At 43.6% G+C, this 23,126-nt stretch overlaps 1 protein-coding gene across 4 annotated transcripts in view; it reads right to left on the reverse strand.

The window, feature by feature from the left end:
* The window catches only part of Dusp29 (dual specificity phosphatase 29), a 39,626-nt gene extending 17,261 nt beyond the window's left edge, over window positions 1-22,365 (reverse strand). Inside the window, exons 1-2 of one of the 4 annotated variants that reach the window (XM_070020647.1) lie at window positions 22,279-22,365; window positions 9,425-9,779 (exon numbers count right to left, since the gene is read on the reverse strand). In XM_070020647.1, the coding sequence (XP_069876748.1) occupies window positions 9,425-9,747 (323 nt within the window). In that variant the 5' untranslated portion in view covers window positions 9,748-9,779; window positions 22,279-22,365. Of the gene's footprint in view, window positions 1-9,424; window positions 9,780-10,599; window positions 10,704-13,927; window positions 13,997-17,371; window positions 17,403-22,278 lie in introns of those variants that run through there. The other 3 variants (XM_070020648.1, XM_070020650.1, XM_070020646.1) reach the window with 3 other exon arrangements.
* Window positions 22,366-23,126: the final 761 nt, after the last annotated feature.

Genomic DNA, 23,126 nt, shown 5'->3' on the forward strand with positions numbered 1-23,126 from the left:
CATGAACAAAAAAAGCCAAGCAAGAGTGCAAGGTCCTGAGTTCAAAACTCAGTACTGGTGCATACACGCACGTGCATATCGCGCCGCCCCCCTCCCCCCAACACCTCTTTCTGGGCTGGGCACAAAGGCTTGTGCCTGTAATTCCAGCTACTTGGGAGCTAGGGAAATCTCCAAGATCAAGGTCTGAGGCCAGCCATTGGCAAAAGCAAGACTGTATCTGAAAAATAACTAAAAGTAAAAAAGACCTGGGCTGCCACGCTTAACTGGTAGAGCTACAGGTCCTGAGTTCTACCAGTTCTACCACATGAATAAATAAATACTTGTTAGCCTCACTCACTCCATCTCTAGTTCTCTAAGGATAGAGGCCAAAGGATGAAAGAAAATCCATTCCACACAAGAAGTTTGTCTTTGAGAAAAGATGTGTTGATCATAAGACTAGATATTTGGTTCACTAAGCAAAGAAGTCATTGACATTACTAAGTTCTGGATTGAAAAGATTTTATCGAGCTTTAGAAAACCCAGCCAGGATGGAGCATTAGGCATGTCTTCCTGACCACCTGGCCCATGACTGGTACCCAGTTATACCTAAGTCAGCTTCAGTAGCTGAAGGCTTGGAGTCTTACATTTTCTGGGTCTTTTGTTAAAATGTCAACCAGGATGTGTTTGTTGCATCCTGAACAGGTCATGTTGCACCCTGAAAAAGCAGACCAAAGTCTTAGCTCTGCTTGGTTCCTTGAGGTCAAATTACTTCATTTGTTGGGTGGGGGGGGTCCACAGCCGTCTAGGTGTACAACCACAGGCCCTGGAGATACCTTTGAGACTGAAAAAGACAGATGTTAGCCAGTTGGCTAAGACAGATTCCTAGAGAGCAAGCAGGGGCTACAGGGTGTAGAGGGGCTGGCCAGAGACAGGTAGGAAGAATCAGACTATGTGAGGGAGGGCAGTAGTTTGTTGATGATCCCCAAAGCCAGGCCTTTGGAGGAGGCTGTAGTTTCAATAAAAATGGGGAGCTGCTTAGGGCCAGCAGCAGAACAGCTTAGCAGCACCCTGATGTGGCTCACAGGGCCACCCATGGTGTGGGGAGGGAAGGGAGATTTCTCAATTACCCTGCTAAAGCTCAAGAGTTATCACTGGCAGCTGTCCTGCCTAGGAATTTGCAATCATTTTGGCAGTAGCTAGGATATTTCCCTTCCTGCTGACTGTAGAAAAAGAGAAAAAAAAATTGCTAAGCAAATGAAAGATGTGAAGGAGATTAAAGTGAGAATATTTAAATTACAGAAACTTAGTGCTTTCAAGCATACTCAAGCATTTTTTGAAGCACCCATTTAGGGACTGCTGATTGATAAGAGGTGATGGATTATTCTTATCTCCCAGTCCCTGGTTCTCTGGAGGGCAACATTTGGTTAACCTAATTTAAATCTAATTTGAATGACTTAAGAGTAATAAAACAAGTATGTCCTTGAACCTAATAAAGCCTAATTTATTTAATAGGATACTCCTTAAGGAATTTTATTTTGGAACTGGAAGAGGCCTGGGAAATCATCCTTTATTTAAAAATAAAGAAATCAAGTGGCAGAACAATAAAATGTTTTGCGAAAGGCAGCACAGGGTAGTGGCCACATGCAATGAGAATGCAGGGCCCTGAGTCTTGTATGAGAGCTTTTACTCTGTTTCATATAGCACCTGCAGCTCCCTCTGTGGCAGATTGGGAAATGGATGGAACGTTAGTGTCCCCAGAGGGATGGCCAGAAGGTGGCCTGTTGGCCAGGTCCCAACCCTCCACTAATCTTCTGTGACCTCTTCTCACCAGGCTGCAGTGGTGGGGTCATCAATTCCTGGATCTGGAGACTTAGAGCTTCCAAGAATCCCACTTAGTGAATATCTTTGGGATAATCTGGGATTGAGAAAGGACTTTAGGACCCAAAAGGCTTTGATATAGCCTTAAGGGATAAAGTCTCTGTATGGCCAGGATGGTGTCTGTGGAGAAAAGAATGGATTGAAGAGGCCCATGAAAAAAGGCAGGCCTTCCTTCCAACACTGTGCCTTGAAAGTGTGATAGGAAATGCCAGGATAACAGGAGTAATCTGACCCTGGGTATTTTCAGTCTCCATGCTGCCTTTAGGACCAAAGGATCTCAGCTATAAAACCTAGTGCCTGAGGGGCTGGGAAGGTGGCTCAGTGGTAGAGCCCTTGCCTTGCATGCATGAGGCCCTGGGTTTGATTCCTCATCACCACATAAGCAAAAAGAAAAAAAAAAAAGCCGGAAATGGCGCTGTGGCTCAAGTGGTAGCCTTGAGCTGAAAAGCTGAGGGACAGTGCCCAGGCCCAGAGTTCAGGCCCCATGACTGGACCTCCCCCCCCAAAAAAAAAAAAAAAAACTGAGTGCCTGATCTTTACTTTCACACTGTTGAATTTGCAGAACCTGCCTCTTCTCTAGGATTCACACTCGAATGTGCCAGGCAGTACTCTGAGATTATGATAGGTGTTAATACAGTACATAAATGTTAATAATCTACATTTTACATCTATGTAATACATCTACATTTTCTAAGTGAAAAAAATTAAAGCTGCCCAAGGTCACAAAGAAAGCAGCATTAGGCCTAGACACTGAACAAAAAGGGGGCTGGGAAGTTGGCTCAGTGGTAAAGTGCTTGCTTTGCATGCATGAGGCCCTGGGTTCGATTCCTCAGCACCACATAAGCAAAAAGAAAAAAGCCAGAAGTGGCACTGTGGCTCAAGTGATAGAGTGCTAGCCTTGAGCTGAAGAGCTGAGGGACGGCGCCCAGGCCCAGAGTTCAGGCCCCACGACTGGACCCGCCCCCCCAAAAAAAGATGCTCAGCCATTCTGCTTGTCCCAATACAGAGGGCCTTGTGTAATGAGGAGAAAAAAGAGCCACCTTTGGGACAAGTCTTGAGTTCCCAGTAGGTCCCAATGGTTACTGTCCTGGGCTCCATCAAGAGATGATGACCTGGCTTTCCCAGAACATTTTCCCAGACTGCCTTCATTTCCACAGCCCTGGCACTTGGCTTTCAAAAATTGTTTTTGTTGTTGTTGTTGTTGTTTGTTTTCTTTTTTTGTCGGTCATGGGGCTTGAACTCTAGGCCTGAGCGCTGTCCCTCAGCTCTTTAGCTCAAGGCGAGTGCTCTACCACTTGAGCCACAGCACCACTTCCAGTTTTCTAGTGGTTTATTGGAGATAAGAGTCTCATGGACTTTCCTGCCTGGTCTGGCTTTGAACTGCGATCCTCATATCTCAGTCTCCTGAGTAGCTAGGATTACAAGCGTGAGCCACCTGCGCCCAAAGCCAGCTTGGGCAGGAAAGTCCTTGAGACTCTTATCTCCAATAAACCACCAGAAAAGCAGAAGTGGCGCTGTGGCTTAAGTGGTAAGATTGCTTGCCTCGAGCTAAAGAGCTCAGACAATACCAAGGCCCAGAGTTCAAGCCCCATGACCGACCAAAAAAAAAAAAAATCTTTGATATTTTTTGAGAAAAGAAAATGCAAATATTAAAACAAAGACTTTGTGTGTTTTCAGAAACCATGAAACATAGGCAAAGCCCTGTTTATTCACATGGTTTTAACCTCACATGGCAGTGCTAGCCAACTTCAATAAACCTCAGATCTCCTTAATCTTGATGAGTAGATGTCATAGGAGGAAGCCCAGCTAGGATGAGGGATAAGCAGGAGACAGAGCTGACCCAACTGGGCATGCAGGTCCCACACATACCTGACCACAGAGCCTGCCTGACAGAGCTAGATTGAATGGAAAAGGCAATGACATTTTCTTGGTTGAAAAAAGCAAGGTATAGTCAAAGGTCAAAGGAGGCAAGCATGTCTCATTGTCTGGCACTCTCTTAAACAAAACATGTCCATTTTGCTCAGACATTCCCAGTGGCCTGAATGGAATTGTTGCCCAGCATTTTGGGCAAACTGGCCCTGACTTCCCTTTCTAGGTTTTTCACTAGATAACAACAACAATAATACTAGTAGTAGTATTTACATTTACTCATTACTTTACAATATACAAAAGCTTTCATATGTGTTATCTCCTTGATATTATTATTATTATTGTGTGTGTTTATGTGTGTATTCCTGTGTGTGCTGCTACTGGGGCTTGAACTCAAGGCTTATGTTCTGTCCCTTAAGGGTTTTTGCTCAAGGCTAGCACTCTACCATCACAGCCCTGCTTTCAGCTTTTTTCCAGTTAATTAGAGATAAGCATCTCATAGACTTACTTTCCTGCTAAGGCTGGCTTCAAACCATGTTCCTCAAATCTCAGCCTCCTGAGTAGCTCAGCTACTATTTTTAGAGGTGAGGACATAGGTCCTCAAAAGTAAAATGCCTTACCTAAAGCCACCACACCTTATCAGGGGCTATGGTAGGATTATATTTTCCCAGCCCTGACAGGAGGCCTTGGCATGGATTTGCTTGATCCAATGAAATGTGGACAAAATGCTATTTTGGATAAGGCAAATCTCATCAGTATCACAGATAAGGGCTGCTTCTGGGCTCTGTGGCCAGGCTCTCTAAAGGGCACTCCAGTGGAGCAATCAGAGCTGGCCCACTGTGGTCTGTAGCATAAGTAAGAAATAAACCAGTATTGGGACGACCATGGAGATATTGGAATAGTCTGTTAGATTAGCCATGTTAATTTAAGATAACCACAGAATGGTAGAATTTGCCCTAGTCCTAGACTTCCTGAAAGTATACTTTCTCCCCCACTTGCCTCTGTGTTCCAGATAGGTTACTCTGTTCTCACCTACATGGCCTTTTTTATCCTGCTCCCTCTGTTGTAGAGTATCTGAAATCCTGCCCATTTTCAAGACTAGATTTGTAGTCTACCTCTTTTATAATCTATCTCAGCACTATAATGCCAGGCTTTCTGAATACTTACAATGGTTAGATAGTCCTCAAGCATTTGTGTGTTTGTGGGTGCCAGTCAGTCCTGGGACATGAACTCAGGGCCTGGATGCTGTCTCTGCACTTTTTTGCTCAAGGGTTACACTAACATTTTTACTAGCATATTTTATAAGACAATGGGTTTTATTATGACATTTTCAAATTTGTATATAATACACTTTGATTGCATGCTAGCATATTAGTTATGGTATTGAGTTTAAACTCAGGACCTTGTACTTGCTAGGTAGGTACTCTACCACTTGAACCACTCTGCCAGCCCCTTTTGTATTGATTCCTTTTTTTCCCCCAAGTGGCACTTCGAGATAAAGTGAAAAGCAGTAAAATAACTTGTTCAAGTTCAAACCGGCAATTGGCAGTATTCCTTCCACTCTACTTCCTTGTTACATTTCTCCATGTATCTTTGTCTTTATTCAACTGGAGAACAGCTTCTTTCTCTTATTATAGGTTTTGGATCTGGGCTTTGAGTACAAATTCCACCACTTATTGGTAATGCCCACTAAGTCAGTCTGTCCTTCCTTCCTTTTTCTTTCTTTCTTTTCTTTCTTTCTTTCTCTCTCTCTCTCTCTCTCTCTCTCTCTCTCTCTCTCTCTCTCTCTCTCTCTCTCTCTCTCTCTCTCTTTCTTTTGGGTCCGGTTATGGGGCCTGAACTCTGGGCCTGGGTGCTGTCCCTCAGCTCTTCAGCTCAAGGCTACTGCTCTACTACTTGAGCCACAGCGCCACTTCCAGCTTTTTTCTTTTTTCTTATGTGGTGCTGAGGAATCGAACCCAGGGCTTCTTGCATGCAAGGCAAGCGCTCTACCACTGAGCCACCTTCCCAGCCCCTCTTTCTTTCTTTTCTTTCTTTCTTTCCTCTTTCTTTTCTTTCTTTCTTTCCTCTTTCTTTTCTTTCTTTCCTTTCTTTCTTTCTTTCTTTCTTTCTTTCTTTCTTTCTTGTCAGTCATGGGGCCTGATCTCTGGGTCTGGGCACTGTCCCTCAGCTCTTCAGCTCAGGACTAGCGCTCTACCACTTGAGCCACAGTGCCACTTCTGGCTTTTACTGTTTATGTGGTGCTGAGTAATCAAACCCAGGGCCTCATGCATGCAAGGCAAGCCCTCTACCACTGAGCCACCTTCCCAACCCTAAGTCTGTCTTTTCTTTGTGGCCTCCATCCCCTCAGCAAGGTGCCCAGTATATATTTAGTGACTAATGGACTGAATAATGAACTCTTGGAGCCTTGGTTTGTCCACTTGTAAAATGGAAATAACAGTAGTACCTGTATAGAGTTGTAGAGTTCAGTAATATCTAGCATGTGGGACATGGATAGGAATTCAACAAAACTTATTATTATTATTATATGTCAATAAAGTATATAATATGGAGAGATAAATGTACTTCTTATTGTGGGAATTAGAGGAAGCTAGCTTTATGACTGAAGTAACTTGAGTGAACTTTCAAGAAGGTGTGGAATCTGAACACTGTGGTAAGATATAAAGAAATAGCATAAACAAAGAGATGGAGATACAGTAAGCCTGGAACCTGAAGCCCTCTTCCCCCAGTTAGACTATTTTTGAATTAGATCTAAAGAAATAATTCTGTCGGGCACTGGTGGCTCACACCTGTAATCCTAGCTACTCAGGAGGCTGAGATCTGAGGATCATGGTTCAAGCCAGCCTGGGGAGAGACTCATCTCCAATAAACCACCAGAAAACAGGAAATGGCACTGTGGCTCAAGTGGAAGAGTGCTTGCCTTGAGCTGAAGAGCTGAGGGACAGCAACCAGGCTCAGAGTTCAAGCCCCATTACCAGCAACAAAAAAGAAATAATTCTACATATGGGGGAAAATGTATGCATGAGGTTGTCTACTTAAGCATTGTTTATGAAAGAGGGAAACATGTAAGCAACCTGCATGTTCAAGAATAGGCCAGGCTCCAGTGGCTCACCTGTAAACCTAGCTATTCAGGGGGCCAAGGATCATAGTTTAAAGCCAGCCCAGTCAGACAAATCAGTGAGATCCTCATCTCCAATTAACCAACAAGAAACTAGAAATGGAGGAATGGCTCATATGGTAGAATGCCAGCTTTGAGAGAAAATGCTATGCAAGAGTGAGAGGCCTTGAGTTCAAGCCTTAGTATCAGCATAATTAAATTGAAATAATAAAATACAATGCCAGGCTGGAGTCATCTCAAGTGGTGGAGGGCTAGCCATGTGTGGGAAAGTCAAGTGAGAGCCAGTTCCTGAGCCCCAGTACTGGTTTAAAAAAAAAGAGAGATTGTTTCATAATTAAAATGAATATTGATACTTGGTACAACTTGGATGAACCTTGAACAGTATGCAAAGTGAAAGAAAAATCACAGATCATCTTGAGTCCATATATATGAAATATCCAGAACAAGAGAATGTATTAAAAACAGAAAGCAGATTTGTACTTGCAGGGGAATAAGGAATGAGTGCTTAATGGATTCTGGTTTTCCTCTTGAAGTGATAAAATGTTCTGAAATTAGATACTTGTGATGGTTGCATAACTCTGAATATAATAAAACTACTGAATTGTGTACTTTAAAAGGATGAACTTTATGATACGTGAATTATAACCCAATAAAGCTGAAAGCAAAAGAGAAAAACACAAAGTTCCTATGCAGTCCTCTCCTTCAACTCCCTAATATTCTCCACAGGGCATTGACTGGATTAATTGTACCACAGTTATACTGTGGAATATTAAAAGTACAGGATAGTGTGTATAGTATGATTCCTTTAAAAAATGTTAAAAAAATGTAAATCCTCTGTATGTGTGACTATGATTCTTTATGTTTACAATAGCTGTATGAACTAGTAAGTTTGCACATGAACTTAGGTACTACTTAGTGGTAGGATTCACAGAAGCAAAGAGCTAGTAGGGTAACAGCAGTTCATGTCTGTAATCTTAGCTACTCAGGAGACTGAGATCTGAGGATGCAGTTCTAAGCCAGCTTGGGCAGGAAAGCCCTAGAGACTATCTCCAGTTAAACCAGCAAAATGCAAGAATTAGAGGAAGCATAACTCAGTGGTAGAGGGTCAGCCATGAGCAAAAAAGCTGAGCAAGCTTGAGGCCCTGAGGTCAAGCCTCAGTACCTGCACACATACAAAAAAAAAAAAAAAAAATGGAGTAGTTAGGCAGTTTTTCTGACCCCTTATTCAGTTTAATTTAGTAATTTAAAAATACATGTAATTTTTTATAACTTATCACATTTTAAAAAATGAAAAAGATGAGACAAGGGATAGTGTCTTTTGGTGACTGCTGTGGTTAAATCAGTTTATCTTATTAAGCATCGTGGTGTGGATTAAGATCACACATGGCAGGGTTCTCCATGGGGAGGCAGAACACAACTATATTTCAGAGGATATGGAAGCAGCTGGAATGGTAACTATGACCAAGGTTTCTGGGTAGAACAAAACCATAATAGAACCCTACCCATCAATCTGTTGGATTATAGGGTACTTACTAAACTGTTCTGTACCTTGGTTCCTTACCTTTAAAATGGGAGAAATTATGTGATCTCTTTTCATTGGGTTAGCATGAGGATCAAATAAGTTCGCATGTACAGGGTACTTTGTACAATGCTTGGCATAGTGTTCCATAAATGATAGCTATCACTTTACTAATAATATGTATAGTAGGTATTTCTATTTGGGGGATGTGGCTATAAAAATCTAGAAAACAACTGGGCGCCAGTAGCTCACACCTGTAATCCTAGCTACTCAGGAGGCTGAGATCTGAGGATTGTTGTTCAAAGCCAGAACAGGCAGGAAAGTTGGTAAGACACTTATCTCCGATAAATTATCCCCTTCCTGCCCCCCACCACCAAAAGCCAAAATGCAACTGTGGCTCAAGTGGTAGAGCATTAGCTTTGAGTAAAAGAAGCTTAGGGACAGTGCCCAAGCCCTGAGTTCAAACCCCAGGACTGGCAAAAAAACAAAAAACAAAACAAAACTAGAAAACCTCAACTTTGGCTTATCATCCTTCCAGAAACATTGGTTGGTGGTACTCCTTTGCTGTCAACCAGAGAATTGATTTTATTCTTGTTATTGTTATACCTAGCTAAAATGTAAGACTACATTTCCCAGACTCTCTTATAGTTAAGCAGACTTAGGTGGGACTTCCTCTTGGAAGACTGTCCCTTTTGTCTTCTTTTTCTCCACTTTTCTGCTCTCTAGATCCTACAGTTGATGGCCAGGACCCTAGCAGCAATTTGGTACCCTGAAACAATTTGAGGAAGGAGGCCAGCCTCTCAGGATGGTGACACACAATACTGGGGCTTGAGTCTCTGATGACCCTGCAGTTCACCCTGTCAGCCCCAGCAAACCTTCCTCCAGTGCATGAGAGAAATAATATCTTGCTTAAAACCCCTTTCTGGGTTTTCTGTAAAATACCTAACATTTGCTCATAGACTTCTCACACAACAACTAACCAAAAAAACTAAAGTTGTGGCTAGGAGGAGATGCCTGGTGACCTGGGAGGAAGCCAGAGTGAAGCAGGACCTGGCACTTACTCATCTCCGATGTGGAGCCTGGGCCAGACCTCGTTGACATGGGTGTACTGGGGACTGCCCTTCCAAAAGAGTCGCTCCAGTTCGAAGGCTCCAGGTGTGCAGTAGTCCTCTGCCTCCTCTTCCTTCTCCTCCTTCTCCTTCTCCTCCTCCTTCTCCTTCTCCTTCTCCTCCTCCTTCTCCTTCTCCTCCTTCTTCTCCTTCTCCTTCTTCTCCTTTTCCTTCTTCTCCTTCTCCTCCTTTTTCTCTTTCTTTTCCTTCAGGGACAGCCCTTTGGGACACGGGCAAGCATTCTTGAGTCTTGTCTTTGTACGTCCGGATATCATTTTGGAGCCCAAAGATTCTTCCTTTTCTGCAGCTGGTTGTGAGAGAGGGTTAGCAAAACAGGGGTTAGCAGAAAGGCACTGAGGTTGGGAATAGGTATTACAGAAAAATGTGGAAAGAAACAGTGCTTAAATATGCTGGTAGGTCCCTAGCCTCATCTCCTCTGTTCCCACTTGCTGGGCCCAAGCCAAATAGGTTAGCCAAGAAGGCCATGGTAACAGTTAAAACAATGCTCCCCAGCATTCCAGGGTCCAAAAACAAATGTGCTGGTGCCTAAGGAAGATTTGCAGCTTTTGGCATACAAGTCCTTCAGGCAGGCAGCCCCCTCCCACCTTTCTTTTAGGCTTTGTTCCTTCTTTGTTGTTATTGTTGGTCATGGGGTTTGAACTCTGGGCCTGGGCACTGTCCCTGAGTTCTTCAGCTCAAGGCTAGCTCTCTACCACTTTGAGCCACAGAGCCACTTCTAGTTTTCTGGTGGTTAATTGGAGATAAGAGCCTCACAGACTTTCCTGCCTGGGCTGGCTTTGAACATCAATCCTCAGATCTCAGCCTCCCCGATTAGCTAGGATTACAGGTGTGAGCCACCAGTGCTTGGCTGCTTTATTCCCTCTTTCCAACCTAATTTTTCCTGCTAGCTTCCTACTAGCCTGCTAGTTTGGGCTATTTTGACCCCAAATAGAAGACCAGAGGGCTCCTGGCATTTCAGGTCAGCGGCTCTCCCAACATCCACAGGGAGAAGGTGGCCAGTACAAAGGGCATGTAGCTAAGTCAAGAGCAGGTGTGGGCTGAGTGTGGACAACCATGCTCAAAGGCCTTCATGGCTCACCCTAGAAGGCTGGCTGTGGCTATATTACCTTATCTGAGCTAGAGAGCTCTGCGGATTGAATCATGTATTGGTGAATCAGAACTTGGTGATGCTCTGTGAGTAGAATGTGGGAGAAGAGTTTCCATTGTTCCCAAGGAAATGAATTCTCTGTGGAATTGGGCAGTGTGTGTTCCTTGAGCTGAGTACAACAGCTTTGATCACACCTGAAAAGGGAAGCTGTGCTCAGGCCCTGTGGCTGTTGGGAAGGAGAAAAGGATGGAATGATGAAAGCACAGAAGTGTGTAGTGGGGAAGGAGTGTTACTTATTTGATAAATACAAACAGCCCTTATAGCCACTTTTTGCAAATCCACAGATTTAGCCAACCAAAGGTTGAAAATAACCCACAAAGATAAAGTGCTCTTGACATCCTTCCCTAAACAATTCAATATAACAATTACTTACACAGTATTAGGTATAAGTCATGTAGAAATGATGTAAAGAATGGTAAGATGCCGGGTAAGATGCCGGGTAAGTGGTAAGATGCCGGGTGCCAGTGGCTCACCCCTATAATCCTAGCTACTCAGGAGGCTGAGATCTGAGGATCGAGGTTCAAAGCCAGCATGGTCAGGAAAAACCGTGAGACTCCTATCTCCAATAAACCACTAGAAAACCGGAAATGGTGCTGTAGCTCAAGTGGTAGAGTGTTCTCCTTGAGTTGAAGAGCTGAGGGACAGCGCCCAGGCCCAGAGTTCAAGCCCCATGACTGACAAAAAAAAAAAAAATGTGGTAAGATGTACTTAGGTTATAACAAATTATACATTTGTGTGTGTGTGTGTGTGTGTGTGTGTGTGTGTGTGTGTGTGTGTGTGTGTGTGTGTGTGTTTGTTTTTGTTTTTTGTCAGTCATGGGGCCTGAATTCAGCCTGGGCACTGTCCCTCAGCTCTTCAGCTCAGGACTAGCACTCTACCACTTGACCCCAGCGCTACTTCTGGCTTTTACTGCTTATGTGGTGCTGAGGAATCAAACCCAGGGCCTCATGCATGCAAGGCAAGCACTCTACAACTGAGCCATCTTCCCAGCCCAACCTTTTATTTTTTATTTTTAAAAAATTTTTCACTTTTGTCAGTCATGGGTTTTGAACTCAAGGCTTAGACTCTGTCCCCGAGCTTTTGTGCTCAAGGCTAGCATTCTACCACTTTAGCCACAGTACCACTAATGGTTTTCTGGTGGTTAATTGGAGATAAGAGTCTCATGGACTTTCCTGCCTGGGCTAGCTTTGAATTCCGATCCTCAGATCCCAGCATCATAAGCCGCTAGTGCTCAGCTTCTATGGCTTTTTAAATCAGGAACATGAACATCGATGGATTGTGGTACCAATCCCCCATGGACACAGGGACAATTGTATTTAAGTTGCACTTGTGCCAGACACTGTTCCAAGTCTTTTTTATTTCATCTCTTGAGAGTTGTTATTTTGAAGATGGTTAAGGGAAAAGAATGTATCATGTATTTATTTTATCCTTCCTGATACAAGCTATACAACTGGTAGATGAGAAAAAATTTCTTTTTGATAAAGTTTTCCAGATAATAAAGAAGAAGTCTATAGTTTAACAAGCTCAACTACAGGTTGATAATAACTCCTCAAGGACTAGAGAGTGAGGAGCTGGATTTTTTCTTCTTTCTTCTCTCTCTTTCCTCCTTCCCTTCCTCCCTTCTTTCCCTCTTTTACTTCCTCTCTCTCTCCCTTTCTCTTTTTCGCTTTCATTTTCTGTTTTGTTTTGTTTTTGCTGGTTCTGGGCTTGAACTCAAAGCCTGGGTGCTGTCCCTGACTCTTATTTGCTCAAAACTAGCATTCTACCACTTGAACCACACAGCTCTACTTCTGGCTTTTTGGTGGTTAATTGGAGATAAGGGTCTCATGGACTTTTCTGCCTGAGCTGGACTTGAACTGAGATTCTCGGATCTCATTCTGCTGAGTAGCTAGGATTATAGACATAAGCCACCAGCCCTCAGCTTCTTTTTTGTTTTTGTACTACTCCTGAGGCTTGAACTCAGGTCTTATGCTCTCACTTAGCTTTTTTGCTCAAGGATGATGCTCTACCATTGGAGCCACACCTCCACTTTTGGCTTAGTTGGAAATAAGAGTCACAGCTGGCTTCAAACTGGGATCTTCAGACCTCAGCCTTCTAAAGTAACTAGAATTAAAGGCATTGGCCATTGATACCCAGTAAGGAGCTATTTTTCGCAGAGAACTATGCCCAAGGTGCCTTACATCTTCTTATTAAGGTGGGGATATATCATTGCTCCAAATGGAAATACAGAGCAAGGAGGAGAGGGCCTGTTATCTAGTCCAACCTCAGTTCTGAAATGCAGAGGTGCTTAGAAAGTATGTGTTGGAGCTGGGTGCTGATGGCTCACACCTGTAATTCTAGCTACTCAGGAGGCTTAGATCTGAGGATCACGGTTCAAAGCCAGCCCAGACAGGAAGTCCATGAAACTTTTATCTCCAATTAACCACCAGAAAACCAAAAGTGGCACTGTGGCTCAAAGTTGGTAGAGCACTAGACTTGACCAAAAGAGCTTAAGGACAGTGCCCAAGCCCTGAGTTCAAGTCCTACAACATATAAAAGAAAAAAGAAGAGAGAAAGTATCTGTGTTGGGTGAGAGAATTACTTGGTGAATGGATGGCCTGGGAAATAATTGAATAAACAATGCAAACCTGTGAGGCCTTTTTGGGGACTCAAAAGCCAGCGACGCTTAAGCAAGGCTGAGGTTCTGGCTAGGGATAGAGGAGGCATGTTCAGGACATAGCATGGACTGTGCCTTCCTCAGGGGAACTTGGTCAGGCCTGAAATTTACTGTGGGGCCTGCCTACTAGTGTTTCCATGGAAGGAGAGAAATTATTTCACAGGATGGTCAGAAGCTTCTCTTGCAGGAGCAGCACAGACCTGCAGTGTCCTAAGTCATAGCTTTGCTTGCTTCAGACCCACAGGGGCTCCCACTGTTTTTGTTTCCCCATGAATGGAACCTGGGCACCATATACCTAAAAGTTGTGGTGTGGGGCCTGCTTTTGGAAGAGGTGATTTCAGGGAGACTGGAGTCAGTTCTATTCTGACAACTCCATCTGCTGCCTTTGATCTCTGAAGCTGACCTCCCCCTTCAATGAGGCTGTTCCCCCTCATTATGCTGTGGAGGGAGCCATCACTGGCCCCACCTCTGCGCTGAAAGCCTAGGCTGGATTTCCAGACAGAAGAGGAAGTAGTGCGGTCTGCCCAGAGCCACTTGGCACGCAGAGGGGGCTCTGGGATCTATTATCCTCCAGAATGCATATTTGATGGGGGAGGAGAACAAAGCACAGAGCCGTCCAGAAACCACAGACCTGTAATCTTTCCAAATCCTGAAGGCGGCTTGTGTGCATCCCTCTCTGCATGGCTCCCAAGTCTCTCATTCTCACACAGGCCAGGAAAAGCCTGTTTCCCAGATCACAGCCAAAATGGAAAGGGAAGACAAATCTATTCTGTTTGGTTTCCATAGATTCAACCCAGAGATTGACTGCCAAGGTCTCCATGACACATGCAATATCAATTCCAAGCTAAATGTCATAATGAGAGCTGGGCAAGCTGTCAAGAAAGGCCTCCAGGTTCCTATTACAGCTTCATATTTAAAGATTTTTGTCCTAGGAAATCAAATGCCAGTTCTGAAGGCTACTTGGCCTTATGTGAGCACCCTTCTCAGAGGGTAGCCAATTGAGATTCCTTTATGGAGGGCTCAGGAGTAGTTAAATAGGACAATAATTTAAGCAAGACATTATGGAGGGGTGGGCACTGTGTCACATTAAAAGTAAACGTTCTCTCTCATGGGAACAGCAGCCATTCCACGTAGGAATACAAGTCCAGATTTTCTGATATTTTTGTGACTATCCAGAAAGCCAGATTTTTTGTAAGCAATGTGCTGATTTTTAAATGCAGGCAGCTGTCGCAGACGTTATCTTTGTATTTTCCCACTCCTTGCTCAAGTCACCATGATGTTAGTGGGCAGATCCCTTATCCACACCTAGCTTCATACTTAAAGCACTTATGTTTCTGCTATTTGGCATGTTTTTGGTTTTCGCTGATGAGAAGCAGAGGAACATCCCAGAAGTTATCACTAAAAAGAGGTAGCTTCTTCACTCTGAGAATCAGTTTTAAAGTGTGTCCTACAAAGTCTTCTTCTTATTTATTTATTTATTTTTTTTGGTTGGTCAAGGGGCTTGAACTCTGGGCCTGGGCGCTGTCCCTGCGCTCTTCAGCTCAAGGTGAGTGCTCTACCTCTTGAGCCACAGCGTCATTTCTGGTTTTCTGGTAGTTTTTGGAGATAAGAGTCTCACAGACTTTCCTGCCCAGGCTGGCTTTGAACCTCGATCCTCAGATCTTGCCTCCTGAGTAGCTAGGATTACAGGTGTGAGCCACCGGCGCCTGGCTTACAAAGTCTTCTAGAGATGACCTCATTTGTACATTCTTCACTAGCCTTGTCCCCCTTAGGTCCCTTGCACCCAGGACACTGCTTCCTGGAGCACCCTGTTTAACCCTATAAACAGCTTAAACCCTTACCCTGGTCCTAAAGGCTGCATTTCAGGGAACCTAAATTAAAAGTTAATTTAAAAATATGTCCATATATGTGGATTTTATATATTAACACATTACATTTATCCTGTAAATGTATGCAATTCTTATTGTCAGTTAATAGCAAAAATTATAGCTGGGAGTCAATGGCTCATGCTTATAATCCTAACTCCTCAGGAGGCTGAGATCTGAAGATCGAGGTTCAGTGCTAGCCTAGGCAAGAAAACCCATGAGACTCTTATCTCCAATTCATCACCAAAAAACTGGAATTGGAGCTGTGTTTCAAGTAATAGAACACCAGTCTTGAGTGAAAAAACTAATGGACAGTGTGTAGGCCCTGAGTAGAAGCCTCAGTACCAGCACACAAAAAAAATGAAAATTAGGGCTGGGAAGGTGGCTCAGTGGTACAGTGCTTGCCCTGCATGCAGGAGGCCCTGGGTTCGATTCCTCAGCACCACATCAACAGAAAAAGCCAGAAGTGGCACTGTGGTTCAAGTGGTAGCGTGCTATCCTTGAGCTGAAGAGCTGAGGGACAGTGTCCAGGCCAAGTTCAAGCCCCATGACTGGCAAAAAAAAAAAAAAAAAAAAAAAGTGAAAATTAAAGAAGGGAAAGCTGACAAAGATACTATGATAGTAGAGGATGTAAGAGGCTAATAGTCCTTAACCCAGAGGCCTGGAGTGCCTACCAATCCTGCCATAAACAGACCTGGTTTGGGAGACCTACTTGTAGGAATGGTTGATGGTATAGTTCACATGTGACCAAAGTTTTCCTTTTCCCAGGGAGTAAAGGTGTCTGAATTCAAAACTTTTTAAAATGTATATTAGTTGTACAAAGGTTTTTCCATACAAACATACACTATACTTGTATCTAACTCACTTCTCTTTCTCAACCCCCACATTTTAAAGTGATTTTTAATATCTTTCATTATTACATTTTCATAATTAAAAATTAAAGTTAGGCCACTATGATTTGACTGACAGCAAAAAACAAACAAAACATGCTCATAAACATATGCATAAAACTATATATAAAAATGTATAAAATTATACGTATGGGACTGGGAAGGTGGCTCAGTGGCAGAGTTCTTGCTTTGCATGCATGAGGCCCTGGGTTCAATTCCACATAAAGCAGAAAAAGCCACAAGTGGAGCTGTAGTCAAGTGGTAGAGAACTAGCTTTGAGCTGAAGAGCTGAGGGACAGCGCCCAGGCCGAGTTCAGGCCCAGGAGCGACAAAAATAAATAAATAAAATAAATAAAATAAATAACTATATATATATATATAAACCAAAACTACAGACATATTATTTTATTTTCTTACATAATGAATATATATTTATATATAAAGAAATATATATATTTATACACACATGCACACACATGTATTTTTAAACTTATATACATATGTACACACATATACATTTTTCTTTCCAGTCCTGGAAATTGAATTCATGGCCTCTCACTTGCTAGTTTGTTTTTCAGATAGGGTCTCTGGCTTTTGCCTTGGCTGGTCTTTAACCTGGATCCTCATTCTTCTACCTCCTGAGAAGCTAGGATTACAAGTGTGGGCTGCCATACCTGGCTAAATTTTTGTTTGTTAAACATCAAAATGTTATGCTGTGGGTCATTTTCACTCTACACCCACAGCATAGGCCTTTTGCTTAATAAAACACATCATCGGAGGATCGTTTTGATGGGATAAGTCCTATAGCCTCCCTCCCCCTCAATGTGTTGGAATGAACTAAAGAAAATGCTCTATAGTAAAGCAGAAGTGTTTTGAGTTTCCAAGGATCTTTTGGTCCTGGAAGTTGGGGAAAGGCATTTTTAGAAGTGAACTACCAGACTACTGAGAATAGGATTGCCAATGTCAATTTGGAGAACTTCATAGCTCTGCCAGCCCTCTCTTGTTAGTTCTCTTAAACCTTCAGCAAAACCATTCATTACACAAAATAGCTATGTTGATGGTGGTTTTGAAAATCAAGAAGAAGAGACTTGTGCCAGTGAAGAGAATAGACCAGAATTGTCTAAAGCTGTATATGCAATATAATCCTGTTCTTACACAAAAATATATGGCATGAAACTATCAACTCTAGTTGTCTGCTTGGTTTAGGGGAATGAAATTATGTGTGATTTGTCTTTCCTTCCTTCTTTCAAGTAACCATCTTTCCTAAATTACCCCCCATATTTCCTGGAGAATCTAGGCTATATGGATCCTGAAGCTTACCTAGTTTCTTTAAGAAGAAAAAAGCCGGGCTGGAAAGGTGACTCAGTGGTGGAGCACTTGCCTTGCATGCATGAGGTCCTGGGTTCGATTCCTCAGCACTACATAAGCAGAAGCAAAAAAAAGCCAGAAGTGGCTCTGTGGCTCAAGTGGTAAAGTGCTAGCCTTGAGCTGAAGAGCTGAGGGACAGCGCCCAGGCCCAGAGTTCAGGCCCCATGACCAGATCCAAAAAAAAAAAAAGAAGAAAAAAGCTTAAGGATCAGGGCCTCACAAGAGTCTAGGGCAAGTGGGGCATTCAGGGAATGCCCTTAAGGGAAACTCCTTCTCCTTCCTATTTCAGATTCAGAGAGTATATCTTCCCTGTGAGGGTGGCTGGGGCAAAGACCATGACTTCCCCTTTAGCCTGGGCTTGGCTTAGTCTAAGTCAGCTGCATCAGAGGCTCTGTGGGGTCACAAGTGGGGATAGAAGCAGATCATTTCCTCCTTGACTTGACCTCACATTGGGCCTGCCCCTGTCCCCAAAGCTCTACTTCTCTGTCAAATACAGAGGAGGGTTGAGCCAAGACAGGGTGAGAGGGGATTGGGCAAAGGTAGAACAAGCTGAGTCAAAGATATCTCTGTCTTCTAGAAGTTTTAGTTTAGCCAAGCAATTTATAATCTAATTTTAAGGGTCTTGTTTTGGTTTATTTGTTATAGATTTGTTTTGAGACAGAGTCTCACTACCACAGCCCAGGCTAAACTAGAATTCTGTATAGCCCAGGCTGCCCTGAAACCCTCAGTCCTACTGCCTCAGCCAACCTGTGCTTACACTACAGATATGTAATTCATGCCTGGAAAGCCTTAAAAAATTCTATTCTGTATCTATGGATATTTGTATTCCTAGTGTATTGTGTGTTTACAAGATTTCTTCCATGAAAGAAGTCAGGCCAAGTTGGGCCTGAAGTATGCTTTTGACAAAGGGGGATAGTAAAAATCTTATTGTGGTCATGTAAATGACTACTAGTTGAGTAATATTTACTGCTGGGGTACAATCGGGCACATGGAATTATGTAAATATATAAGTATTTTTAATTTGCTACAAGTTGTGTTTGTCTTTATGTACTTTAAATCTACCAAAAAAATCCCAACTAGAAAATGAAAGTCATGGGTTTATTTTTTAATTTGGTGCTGGGCATGGGGCTTGACCTCAGGTCCTAGGCACTGTCCCCGTTATTCTTTTGCTCAAGGCTAGTACTCTACCACTTGAGTCACAGATCTAATTTTGCTCTTTTTTTGAGTAGTTTATTGGAGATAAGAGTCTCCTGCTGGGCTGACTTTGAGCCATGATCCTCAAATCTGTTTCCTGAGTAACTAGGATTACAGGCTTGAGCCACCAGTGCCTAAAGTCATGGTTTTTTGTTTTGGTTTGTTTTTTGTTTTCTGTTTTGTTTTGTTTTTGTTTTGGTCATGGGGCTTGAACTCTGGGCCTGGGCTCTGTCCCTCAGTTCCAAGACTAGTGCCTACCACTTGAGCCACAGCTCCACTTCCGTTTTTTTTCTGCTTATGTGGTGCTGAGGAATCGAACCCAGGGCCTTCATGCATGTGAGACAAGCACTCTACCACTGAGCTACCTTCCCAGCCCCAAGTCATGGATTTTTAAAAACTTAACACTTGGGCTTAAAAATTCAGGAGTTTATTTTGTTGCCTCTAACTTATGTATCATACATAATCCAAGTTTAACAGATTGGTTTTTTCCTTTTCAATTCTGGTGAGTGTGCTAATAGGCAATTTAGTGAACTAATATAACATCCTTCTACTTAAAACAGAAAAGTTTTCATTTAAAAGGAAATTTAATATTCCTTCTGCAATAGTATTGATGTCATGAACTTGTTTGATTAACTCTTCAGATGATTTCTAAGTACTTTGGGATGGTAATTTATGAACTCCTAATTGATTTCCCCAATCTTGGTTTGGCAGAAATGGGCCTCCCGGAAATGTGAGGGACTGGAGTCCCACACTCAGTTTCCTTCTCAGACAGAGGAGCCAGCCAGGGTGGACATTACCCGGACAGAGGGAGCACTGATGAGGGAGCTAGGCCAGTTGTGGTTCCTGACTAGCAGCTGGGCCTTTGCCTCCTCTGGTAATATATGGAAACACTGTGCCTCTTAAGAACTGTGTCTCACTGAGTGAGAAGGGCAGAAGAGGTTTCAGACTGTGTTGAGGTAAGCCCTCACACAACATGAGCCCCTATACTTCCCCATCCAGGCCACTATTTCATAGTAGCTTGTCTCTCAGATGCCACACAGGGAAGGCTTTGGGCTTTGTGAGACTACAGGACAAGACCACTACTTGAGTTCTCAGAGAAGTCAGATAGATCTGGCCACCTAGAGGTGGTTACTTTGTGTGTGTGTGTGTGCTGGTCCTGGGGCTTGAACTCAGGGCATGGATGTTGTCTCTGAGCTTTTTTTGCTCAAGGTTAATGATCTACTCTACCACTTTGAGCCACAGCTCTATTTCCAGCTTTTTGGTGCTCAATTGGAGATAAGAGTCTGACTGAAAGTCTCACAGACTTTCCTGCCTGGGCTAGCTTTGAACAGTGATCCTCAGATCTCAGCCCCCTGAGTAGCTAGGATTACAGGTGTAAGCACCAGTACCTGGCCCCAGGTGCTTGTTTTTACTATGTGAGTTTGAGTATTGATTATCTACTCTCTAAACCTCCTAGATGAAGACAGGTGAGAAAATGGGTGTCTGCAAGATTAAGAAAAACAACATCAAGCTAGTAATGGGGGTACATCAGCCCAAGCAGTCCATGTCAGCACCTAATTCACTATATCCTGGTCACACAGTATAAACTCCTGAGGCCTTTCGGTTTGGTATACCCTCTACCCCATTGTGAAGAAAAGTGATGTGAAGAAGTCATGACAAGAGGTCTCATGTTCTTCAGATTCAGCTTCCTCATGTGTAACTGGAGGATAAAATCCACCTCAATGGTAGCTGGATTGAATGAGATAATCTAAGTTCTTGACACATCAACATGGGCATTGAAGAAATACCAAATATAGTGTGAAGCAGGTAAATGGAGGTGGCAGAGAAGTGAGTGGAGCTATGTTCTGATCCAAGAACAGGAAGAGTGGAACATTTTGACTGGGGCAGAGAATTCTGTAGGGCAATTGTGAGGAGCCTGAATACCTTTCTTTGGGTGATGTATGTGAAGTACAAACAAGGCTTTTGGGAGTAGGAGAAAATACTGTCTCCAGCTAGGTAATACCTTATGGTTGAATCAGGCCCCTCTGAACTGTTAGCCACCCCCTTTACTATGGGAACAGAGGTCCCCAGACCATCAAGAGTCACTAGAAGGAGAAAAATTAAACACCGACTGACTCTACAGTCAGACTGAGGAGCTATGACCCTTTGTCCCAGCACTTGGCACAGCTGTTCCCAGACCCAGATTGGTATTCCCAACCTTACCAACACCACTAGGCCCAATTGGTTATGCCATGGGGTTCTAAGATATGTTGGATTCCAGAATCTACCACTTTCTAGGCTGTGTGCTCTGGTACACACCATCAAATTCTTTGTGCCTCAGTTTCCTCATCTGAAGATGGGGACGATGATGTATATCTCTAGTGGAGGAAGTGAGTACATATTTTCAATGAGAGTTCTTAGAATTTGGCATGTAGTCAGCTCCAGAAAATGCTGCTAATTGACCAGGCCTGTGTAATGTCTGGGAAGGCCAGCCCTGACCCTGAGGCTGGCGGAGGTCAGCCTGCTCTTCCTTGAATAGAACCCACTAGGTCTCAGTGGGATTGCCAGAAAATGTAATAGTCAACCCTCTTGCCTCAGTGTCTTTCCTGTGGCCCCCATCTGCTGTGGGATTGGCATTGGACACAAGAATTAGACCCTTAAACAGGACCTGGAGTCTCTCATCCTCAGCATTCTGGAGTCTCTCATTCTTTCATTCTGAAGAGCAGCCTTACCTCAAGTCAGCCTGTAATCTTCAACCCTTTCCTGCCTCCCATCCCCATGCCCAGGGCTCTTGCTCAGAAGCCCTTGAGGAGTTGATTATAAATGTTGGGAGTCCTCAGTTTGTTCGTGGGACCAAAATGAGGATAATAAGGAGGAACCACAAGAAAAAAATGTCAGGGCAACAGAAAAAGCATCTATCTTATTATAGAACATCCCCCTTGGAATATTTTCAGATCTTCTAAATAATGCCAGCCCCCTGGTTCCAACAGCTTTTTAGATTACAGGCCCTGAACAACCTTTGGGCCCACAGGACCAGGATACTGAGGTCTAAATAAAAACCCTCAGATTGAGACGACAGATCCCTTCTTCTTTCCTACCTACACACAGTGCTCTTTTGGTTAAGTCACCCATCCGTCTGTGACCCAGTCTCCCTGTCTCTTCCAGGGCAGTGCCATTTCAACCCCAGCCTCCCACCAAGATTAGAAAAGCTGTAAAGAGTCACACTTTGTCCAGGACATAGAATTCTTAGCCTTGTTGCCTAAGTACTTATTTGTAATTCGTGCTGCCCTACATACAATCCAGGGTACACTCATGCCTCTGTCTCCCCTGCTTCTAGACTTTTTCAACAAGAGATAGACACATGTAGAACCTTGCTGGAATGTGAAATATGATACAACACATCCAATGTCCCAGAAAAGCCCAGTGAGCTTTAGCCCACTCCATTATCCTTTAGAAATGGTCCTTGAACTGGAAACTCAGATCTAGTGGGAAGAAAGTGGAGAAAGTTCAGTAGTGTCTCCAGAGAATGCTGGGGTAACAACAGACTTTTCATAATAGAAGGATGCCAGCTGTTTCCCACAGCTCCAGAGATGGTAGAAAAAGATCTTCCAGTGCCCATGCCCAGGACCCCAAAGAACACCTGGCTGAACCCAAGGGGTGCCAGCCACCCCTTTTAAAGGCCTTACCTGTGTATGCTGGGACCTGCCTGAGTCAAGAGGTCTGGTCTGTGCATCGGGTGTGTGGCAGCTAGCTGCACACCAGCCTCCCCAACTGGCATCAGAGTTCCTATTTTTAGGGTCAGACCTGCTGACGCTGTCCTTGTGTGCTGTCCAGTCTGAGAGCAGATCTGTTGCATTTGTTTGCAAAATATTCACCAGTGTGACCTGAAACTCTTGACTTAAAAAGTCCTGTACCTGTGACCCACATGCTTGTCTCTGGCCAAGCCATGGATGTAGGACATGTGGGATGGAGACAAACAACGGGAAATTTCCTAGCTTTGTTTATTTGGGATGGACGAGACAAGGTGTCTTCGGGTCCTCCCCCGGGCTTTGTCCTCGAATGGCTCAGAGGGGAAGTTTGTCTGCTGGCAGAATCCAAAGGAGGCCTGGGAACATCCAGCATAGAGAAGAATACTTTATTCTAGAGTTTGTATAGGTATCTCTGGGTACCATACAAGGTAGTAGTCAATGAAACGCAAAGAAAGCAAAGATCATATTGTGCCACTTTCTGTGAGACACCCCTCACCCCCACCATGCCCCGAAGTTCTCAACCTTATAGTCTCAGGCACAATAATGATCATAATCCCATCCTCTTTAGTTGCTGCAAGGATTGGCATGTGGGAAACATTTTTTAAATGTTAGATGGTGCTGGGCACTGGTGGCTTAGGCCTGTAATCCTACCTACTCTGGAAGCAGAGATCTGAAGATCACAGTTTGAAGCCAGCTTGGACAGAAGGTACATTGAGACTCTGCCTCCAATTAACCAGTAAAAACATTAGAAATGGAGGTGTGGCTCAAGTAGTAGGTTTCCAGCC

Source organism: Dipodomys merriami, unplaced genomic scaffold, assembly GCF_024711535.1.
Source record: "Dipodomys merriami isolate MVZ:Mamm:240054 unplaced genomic scaffold, mDipMer1.0.p SCAF_14, whole genome shotgun sequence".
NCBI classification, from domain to species: domain Eukaryota; kingdom Metazoa; phylum Chordata; class Mammalia; order Rodentia; family Heteromyidae; genus Dipodomys; species Dipodomys merriami.